Genomic DNA, 9,509 nt, shown 5'->3' with positions numbered 1-9,509 from the left:
ATTCTCTCTCAGGTCTTTGTCTCCTCAGGTGTGAATCACATCAATATTCACGATCATCCACGCCTCCTCTCATATGGCCTTTCTAACACTAAAAGTGTCTTACAAAAGTTAAATGACTATATTGTTTTGTATGAATGAGTGATCAGGATGGTTTTCACATAATTTTTGTAGCAAAAACTCTAGGCTACAAGATCCAGTTCTCAAAAGTCTTGTGAACATATGTTTAGTATGTGATATATGGCCTTACTTCAGTGACTTACAATTTTTGTTTTTTCAAAAACCACGCATAAACGTTATTTTCTCAAAAATACAAACATGTACAGTACATACATGTTGTTCACATATCATTGTAGCCCAGTTTGTGCTGAATACAGTGTTATCAGACTTTAGCTGTTTTTAAGCAACTGAAAAAAGCACAAATGTCAAGGCATGTCAAAACTTCTCCAGGGCCCAAAACACTCTCAGACCCCAGAGGGTTAGTTATTGATTACTCTGAATCATTCTAACTTTCATTATCCTTTCATTCGGGTCCCAATTGTCACTCAGAGTCATATGCCAGCCGATTAATTACATAGATCACATGAACACAAAATCGCCAGTTCCGTTCATAGTCAGCAGTTGCAGGGTTTTCTAATGTCATCTGGTTCGGCCGCCTACTGCTTGCTCATAATCAGATGATAGTTTTATTTTGTCACGTTTCATAAAACTTGCTAAGACGGTGATAAGCAGTGACTGGTAGTCTTATGTGGTTTTCTCCTATTCATAAGCTCCAGTAATGATCATTATCCTGGACATGAGTTTGCGGTAACAAAAGGTGTCCCTAAAATCTACCGGTGATAAATGATTTCGGAGGAATACAGAATAAATCAAAAAGTAACAATTTATTTGCCAGGTAGGATTTAACACATAAGTTACAAAATCAAAGCCAATTACACACATGATTATAATAAATAAACATTCCTAAAAATAAAAGACAAGTCAAAGAAACGTACCTGGCAATGTAAAACTACACACAGCAATTGTGTGGGATATCTGACTACAGACTCCCTGAGCTCCTCTGCCATCTCTCCTTAAGTACCAAATTATTCTATTGTTATTTCAGATGTGTTTGATGTTAGCCACGATTTGGTTTACAATTTAGGGAGTTGTAAGTAGACCTTTGAAACTTGTGATTGAGTAGGTTGTTTGATGTTTACAAAGAATGCAAGGCTTGGTATTTTACTAAGTTCTTAAATCTTGCTTGTGATTTGACTTTGCTGAAAGGGAATGAGACCATTTTACCAGTTGTACTGAGACCTCTTGAATGATACCAAACAGAAAACCTTTTACATTACAGAACAGGATAAGTCATAACTTAGTTTTTGGTGACCCAAAAGTGACCTGAGGTGAGAGAGGGGGCAGATGTGAGTGAGATTTGCATTTTATGGTCCTTAATCAGTAGGGTGTGTTGTCTCAGGTGGAGATGCTCTTCTGTGTGAGAGTTTTATGACGTTTCACAGAGCCTTTTGGGTGTAGACATTCTGGTGCCAGCCTTACAATGTGAAGAACTGAAACCTGAGGATGGTTCGTGTTGATGCAGGTAGTGATAATCCTTGGGGTGACAAACACACACTGGGAAGTAGACGTAGGAGTGGAGGCTTGGAGAGATTGCAGAAATGACATTTGAAGAATCAGGTAAGTGAGTCTGTATTCTGAGTTAAGACTAGACAACAAGTGAAGGGAGAGTGGGGTTTAACTAGAGGAGCTGACTGACACGGTGATGAGAGGCAGGTGCAGGTGATCAGTATTCAGGAGAGAGGGAGGGTTGTGTGTATGTGGCAGGAGGGTCAGGTGGATTCGTGACACCAATGAGACATAAAATATTGTGACATCACTTCCGGTCACTACAGTTCATTGGAGCAACTACAGAATCCCAACAATAGTGCAGTGAAGGCTCCAACATTTTCAAGGGAAAAAATAAATAAATATTAATTTTTAATATTTTTATTAGGGAAATAAAAAAGATTGACAGAAAGAAATCTGGAGAGAAATTAAAGATCATCCTTCAGATCGTTTTGAACTTTCAGATAATTATTCAACAAGGAAAGGACTGTATATTGGTGAAAGAATGGATTTCTAAGGACAAAATGTCCCCTGTAGTTTGTATGCTGTTATTCAAAGTGTTGTTGTCTTTTAAATGTCACATTTTGCTGCTCCATTGTTTACACTTTCCTTTCCTTACAACAACAGAGAAATTTTAAACTCATCCATAAAACAGCAGTTCAGCTCTTCATTCATCTTTACAGCATCTAAAACCGTTTTTTCAAACCATCTAGGAGGGCATCAACTAGCGGCTTGCAGAATCTCAGCGATGCTCTTGTTTTCTCAAGCTTGGTGATGAGGGTAGTAATAGTAGAGAAAAGCCATCCCATCTGAATGTTGGAATCTCCTTGTAATATGTTTGTCGCCTTCGCAACTGGGCTCATGGTGGTGGTATATTCACCCAAAAAGGCCATTTCAGCTGGACTGTACCTAACGCAAGCAAAAGAAAACCAATCATATACTTTTGTCCCCAAATTTAAACAGAACCAGTATGCATTCAAGCATATTTATTCTCACAAAGTGGTCATCAAGGATTACACAGGATTTTTTTTCTTTCTTTTTTTTTTTTTTGCTTTCTGATGCAGAAAGGTTGTAGGTAATGAAACAAAAAAGAGAACACAATTCCAGACAAACGCTACTTAAATAGGAACTTTGAGTGCAGCACAGACAGCTCTCACCACCCCCTCTCCTTGATCTTTAAGGATTCTCACGATACGCTCCACAGCCAAATAAAAGGAGTTCCATCTTGTTGCATTAGGCTGTACCAGCTGAAGCTTACAGTGCTCTTCAACAACCTCTGCAGCAGTACTGGATCTTGCAGTCTTATTCCAGAAAGCCTGACATTTAGAGAATGCTGACCATGACAGCTTCTTGTAGGCCTCTGCCCTATTTGCATTATTGGCATCCACTGTAGAAATCAAATTAAGCAAATGGCAAGCTGATGATGCTTTGGCAACTGGTACTGAAGGCCATCATCTTCAGCCATAATGGCTTCAACATCGATGAATTCCACTTCCATTTCATCATCAGGACCATCATCATCTTCTTGTGTCATTCCTTCCCCAGTTACCTTTTCAGCAGTAACATTGTTTTCATCTGGTCCAAACACATGAAATGCTTTAATGAAATTGGAACCATTGTCTGTTGTGGTTCTGACTATTTTCTCACTAATTTCATACTCTGCGTATATGTCATGCATTGCACATGCCAAGACATCAAACTTATGTGAGCCCTTTAACTGCTTGAATGCAAGAGCAACAGAATGCCTCTCAAAACTGCAAGGATCCAGCCAATGCGCTGTAATGCCAATAAAACTCTTTCTTCTTGCAGTCCAACAATCAGTTGTTGTGGCAATGTATGCAGCCTTCTTCATTGCTTCCTTCACCTGCTCCTTCATTGTTATTGTGGCTGAATCAATCTTGCACCACACAGTAATTTGAGACATGACCACACACTTTGACTGTAAGTCCAGGACTATTCTTTGGAATGATGGCTGTTCAACAAGGGAGAAAGGCTGGAGACCCTGAACTATGAAGCGGAGTATAGCACTGTCAACAGATATTTGAGACACCTTTTTTGTTTCTTCAAGCTTCATCTGTTTGAAATTTGAGGAAGATGTCCCAGCCTCATATTTTCTGCAGGCAGCTGTAGTCAGTTCACTACATTTCTTCAATTGACATCCATGCTTCCTCTATAAAAGACAGTGTATAATTTCAGTTAAAAAGGCCCCAAATATGTAAATAAGACGTAACAAGACTTATGGTAAATAACATGTAACTAGAGCTGCAAGATTCTGGATAAACTGAGAATCAATGTTTTTGTTTCAAATAAAGATCATGATTCTCCCATGGTTCTGAACACCAACTAAAGAAAATAACATGTAATTTACTAGAGGTTCTGAAAAAATATTAATTGCTGCAGTCTATTTAAAAATGTTTAATTGATTTAAATGAATTATTTTTTAAAAAAAAAATCTGTTTGAATGATTCAATGACTCACTCAAATACTTCATTTGTTTCATTACTGGATGAATCAGTATTTTTGAACGAATCTCTTGAATGAATGGTTCAATGACGAATACATTTTTTAACGGTCACTTGTCGCCACCTGGTGGCGAAAACATGTAATCGGTACAATCATTATTTCAAGTGTCAAGTTAATTTCAAAAGGTGTTTGCCCTATTTTGATCGTAGACATCAGTGTTTATATGCGAACTGTAAACTTTAATCCCAGTACTTCTGTGATAATTTGAATATTTGTAACGCAGAAAGAAATAATGATACTGTGTGGTAGAAAAGACTGTTTATGAAGCTGTTTCATATCTATACATGATAACTGCACTCTCTGGCTCAGCGGCAGCACCAACGCAGATTTGAATGTTCCGGTATGATTTTTGTCAAAGGTTTAATAGACAGGCGAATCGATATCATTTAGGAAAGAGATCGTGTGGGTGTTTGAATCGAGATCGCGATCTTTTTATGATTTAATCGTGCAGCTCTACACATAACTATAGTAATTATGCAAGGTAACAACAACAACAACAAAAAACTATAAAAGTTACAAGATATTAACTTATTTAACTCTTAAGCTAATTTACATTTGAATTCACGCTTTTGCAATGCTAACCATGCAATGTCGAACCTTACCTATAATGTCGAACCTTACCTATGCGTTAGCGGTGTATCCACAAGGCTATGGTAACTTGGCGGGCAAATCCATAAAAAAGAATTTGACCGACCATACTTCATACTGAAACTTTAGCTCTAAAGCACAAATAATTACAAGCTTTCACAAGAAATTAAAAGTTTACATACCTCAATATGCTTCTGCAGTTTGGGCTGCAAGTTTTTGAAGGCTGTGATATGGTTCGTTTTAGGCAAAGCAAACATTTAAAACGAAACAAATCTTTAACATTTTCAGAAAACTGGAACATATTTTCTAAGTATGGCCACTGCGCCGAGGAACCTCCATCTTCCATTTTGCCAACTGATCAGTGTTCAAAAAATGCTGGGAAATCATTGAACTTCACAACACGTGACCCTACAAGAGTGATTATTGATAGGCTGTCTGTCACCTGCAAAAAACCAATCACATTTTAAAGAAGAAAAAAAAAAAAATCATCCACTGATTTTCAAAGCTGCTACATAGTAATGTCTTGGACCTTGATTTGAAATGTAGTGGAGTGAAAAGTACGATATTTGTCTTTCAAATGTAGTGAAGTTAAAGTCACAAGTTTCCAGAAAAAATAATACTCAAGTACAAATACTCAAAAAGTGTACTTAAGTACAGTTCTCAAGTAAATGTATTTCGTTACTGTCCACCTCTGGGTAAGGGGCTCCCTATATCTTTAATGGCGGTTTGGAGCTCCCGCCCCTTTTTAGAGCACTGCTTGCTGCTATATACTTCTTGGGAAATCAACCTATGAATGGCACACTAAGTTGTCTCTCTACATTTAACTGGGATAGGAAATTTTAAACACTGAATATTACACACATCTCCTTTAAAGACTATTGAAATATCTGTCTTTCCCTCTGGTCTCTTTTTAATATTAAAGGTGCTATAAGTGATTATAGCGTTCTGAAGCTTTCACTTGACTGAGCCGTTGAATTAGCCATGCCCCCTCATTCCAAAACCCTGCCCTCCAAAGATCATTTTGAGACCAAAACCGAGCAAAAGAGTGTCATTGTTTGTTCCTGTGGCCGTCAAATTTAACAGTGGCACAATACTGCCCTTAACTGACAAACGTTATGAATCATAGCCTCAATGATCCACTTCAAAAACAACACTATGAAACGAGCAAAATGACTGACAGTTTAAAAGCATCAATGTCTGCCATCCACGGACACATTTTTGTTTGCTGTTTCCTAAGTCCACAGCTGTCACTGAGATATCTCAGGACACTTATTTCATTAATATCTTTAAGGGAGTAGGAAATTTTTTTGCATACTTTTTCATGAAACATTTGCTTATAGCACCTTTAACCTATTTAGACTAGATATCAACCACGTTACATTTATATTTCTTGTTTCTGACTTTGAGATTATAGCTTTGTTACAGTTATATTGTATTCAGTTTTGTTTTTAAGGTCTACCCCTGTTTTAATCTACTTCTGGGAGTGGAAGTGTCTACTTTGCATAGGATTTTTTTTTTACCATACAATTTCCTGCTTTTGTACTTATGTGGTCAGCTGACCAGAGTCCAGTGTCCAGATCAAACTGTTCAGACATACTTCAAACGTACTGTCTCTAAATGCAGGCCACAGGCTGAGGAAATACTTTGATTGTAGCTATAGTGGAAACAATGCAAATACAAAACAAGCAGTTCCTGTTAGCTTAGAGAGATGTCACTAAGCTGATTAATCCTAAAGCAGAACAAACAGTGGACTAGATATAAAATGCAAAAAGTTAAGTCTGTATATGTGGTAAGACTACATTTGACTGCAAATTCTAGAGCCCTGTTGAAGCCCCTGGTGCTGAGAATAATAAAACCTCAGTAACGTTGCAGATTGAGAGGTAAGCAGAGCATCTTTTTGCAGCTCAGCAGACAATGGTGCGGTGGTGGATTATGTCTGCTGAGTGTTTATTTCACATTACATTGTTACCTAGTTGGTGAGGCACAATGCTGGCAAGTAAATAAAGTCCATCTTTTACTCTCTGTGACAACGAGCTTATAGCTAACTAGCTAACCACGCAGCTACTTTCATACCTTGTCAGCTGAGTGGAAGCTAATGTGTAAACGTATTCACCAAACTGTTTTGTTCAGGATTCACAGTTTGGTACCCCCTTCAACTGAACAATTCCAGTCGTTGCATTTACAAAATGTAATATTTGAAAGTCTAGTTTTCCACCACTGAAAGTTTCCCCTGAACTTGTATAGCAGAATACGATGTGACACCGTTGCCGCCGTTTATCTCTTGAATCGGCAGGTGTAAATGCTTCTTGTTTTACAACCTGCCCCTAATTGACTGGCAGAATTAAAATAGTCAGCATTTGACTGATACTAAACAGTATTACTGATGTTTATTTAGCTATGTATTTTATTTTTATTTATTCTATATTTAAATGGTCAGCTGTTGACTGATACTAAACAGTACTGATGTTTATTTAGCTATTTATTTTATTTAAATTTATTCTTTATTTAAATGGTCAGCCATTGACTGATACTAAACAAACAGTAGCTATAATTTTAATGTGTTCTTTATTTAAAGGTGCAGTATGTAACAATTTTCATGTAATATTCGCCTTTTTTTTGCCAATGTGTGAACAGTTTGTAACGCAAAAAATTAGCCCTTCCCAGACTTCCTAGGTTGCCTATTAAAGCCTGTAAACTGATTTTCATGCGAAGGGAGCAGGTCGGTTTTGCCGGGAAAATCCAAAGGATGTGACGTTTATGCGCGCTCCCGAGAGCCTTGCCTCAGTAATAGCTTCTCTTCCGCTATTCAGCAGCGACAACAAACTGCAACACTAGGTATTGTTATCTTAGAGATGGAATCCAGCAAATGTCCGGCTCCCAGCACAACACTGACTCGTACACAAACTCAGAGTAAGTTTTTTAAATTAAAAAAAATAAAAAACAATAAAAAATAAAATAAATGTATCTATTGAATCCTATCTGGCTAAGCGGGAACGTGGTCATGGTTGAGCGAAAACTAAAGTGAACTTCGGCAGGGCATTTGATTCCTGGAGGGACCTTCGTTCGATTTTGAGATCAAAACCGACCCTGAATTGGCGTTCTTCTTATTGGACAGGTAAGCTTACATAACTGCAAAGCATGTAAATATAGTGCCATAAGGACTGATCTGTGTAATTTTAGCTAACTTGATCTTGCTTGTTAACGCTGACGAATTGCAAGCTACCTTGCTTTGTAACTTTCAAATAAATTTAATGATCTTCTCTTTATACTAAAAGTCAGGTATACAGGATAAATTTAAGCAAATACGCTGGTTTCTTTATCATAGTACAACATATGACATACAAAACAAACAATAGTGCAACAGTAAACTGTCTGGTATAGTTCGGTAGTATGTAGCTGTATGTGTGTGTCAGTATGCTATGTTAGCTGATAAGTAGTTTTAGTTTAGTCTCAAAGTTTGTAGTAAAACAATCATAACTGTGTAATATTAATTATGCTACCTCATCTGTCAGCATGATGCCGGTGGATCACGTTCAGTCTCTTTGTACGTTACGTCATTGTTTTGGCCGATGCTTGAGTCCCTATGGAGTGTGCAGTTTACGTAACGGCCACAGGTGTCATTAATAACAAGGGTTTCTGAATCTTACATACTGCACCTTTAAATGGTCAGCAACTGACTGATACTGAACAAACAATACTGATGTTTATTTAGCTATTTTTTGTATTTTTATTTATTCATTTTCTCAGTGTTCATTTCTAGAATTGGCTGACAATGTATAAAAATAATGTCAAATATACTTTGATAAAAAAAAAATAAAATTGGTTTAAGAAAGCAGCCTTCTGAGTACCTTTGCATAGTCATACATATCAGTGCAAAATCGGTACACAGTCCACATAGAAAAGGTCTGTTTTCATTCCAGCTCAAAAATTAACTATCTCGGCCACCATATCGGTAATCGGTGAATTTCCCCCCTCTATAATCAGTATCGGTCTCAAAAATCCCATATCGGTCGGGCTCTGGTTTTAACCAAAAAGAACTCTCAAGTTCCTGTTTGAAGGAACACCCCTCTATTGACAAGATCTTGCCTTACAATTTGCTGATACTCAGTCTGTAACTGTTAAGATTACTCCAGAGTGGAGAGAAGAGAACCTTCTAAAAACAACAGTTGGGTGGAATCCATAATGCTTTGCTCTGATAAAAGTAGTTAAACTTAACAGAAATAATTCATTAAAAGATCATTTAGTTTAATATTTTTTGAGGCAATTATATTCTCTCTTATAAGTTTCTATAATTAAAAAGCATCTGCCAAGAGCAAAAATATTATTAAATGTGCCTAATCTATGTTCCCCTTTTAGCTTGTTTCTTTTCACCTTTGAATTCTGATGAAATTAGATGTCAGTTAAAGAAAGTCTAACATTACGGTCTTTCTGTAAAATCTTCTCATTTATTATTGCAGCACTTTTTGTCACAGAATTCAACCTAAACGTTAACCTCTATATACTGCTTAATACAATGAAGCTTATAAGGTTTGTAGAGAATGTGAAGCTATGTCACGCCGCGTTGCATGCTGGGGCAGCGCCACCATCTTGGGCGGATCACGCTCTGCTAGTGTTAATACCGGAATTATATGGAGAAGGGAAAATTTGTATTTTATTTATTTTATATTTTATTATATTTTTATTTTATTTATGATTAACAGGTATTTGTTTTGCTTATTGGTAGGTAATTTTATAAAAAACTTATGCAATTTTTTTGCTCATTAAATCCTTGTTTTTGAAGAAATAATTTGCTCATG

At 36.9% G+C, this 9,509-nt stretch overlaps 1 protein-coding gene across 1 annotated transcript; it reads right to left on the bottom strand.

Annotated features, from left to right (window-relative positions):
* Positions 1 to 1,632: 1,632 nt before the first annotated feature.
* LOC127446056 (uncharacterized) lies at positions 1,633 to 5,042 on the bottom strand. Its single transcript, XM_051706694.1, has 2 exons — positions 4,896 to 5,042; positions 1,633 to 3,772 (listed from the first exon to the last, which is right to left on the bottom strand). Exons 1-2 carry the CDS (start codon positions 4,968 to 4,970, stop codon positions 2,999 to 3,001), a joined length of 849 nt encoding a protein of 282 aa, XP_051562654.1. The 5' UTR covers positions 4,971 to 5,042; the 3' UTR covers positions 1,633 to 2,998.
* Between the last annotated feature and the right edge of the window lie 4,467 nt (positions 5,043 to 9,509).

The sequence above is a fragment of the Myxocyprinus asiaticus genome, chromosome 9 (assembly GCF_019703515.2).
Source record: "Myxocyprinus asiaticus isolate MX2 ecotype Aquarium Trade chromosome 9, UBuf_Myxa_2, whole genome shotgun sequence".
Lineage (NCBI taxonomy): Eukaryota > Metazoa > Chordata > Actinopteri > Cypriniformes > Catostomidae > Myxocyprinus > Myxocyprinus asiaticus.
This window is presented reverse-complemented; position numbering and strand designations above follow the sequence as displayed.

Excerpts from the sequence above, each read along its gene's own strand:
- LOC127446056 (XM_051706694.1), bottom strand. The coding sequence starts at position 4,970 with ATGTTTGCTTTGCCTAAAACGAACCATATCACAGCCTTCAAAAACTTG. Across the intron at positions 3,773-4,895 it reads AACTGCAGAAGCATATTGAG|AGGAAGCATGGATGTCAATT; the intron begins GTATGTAAACTT and ends TGTCTTTTATAG.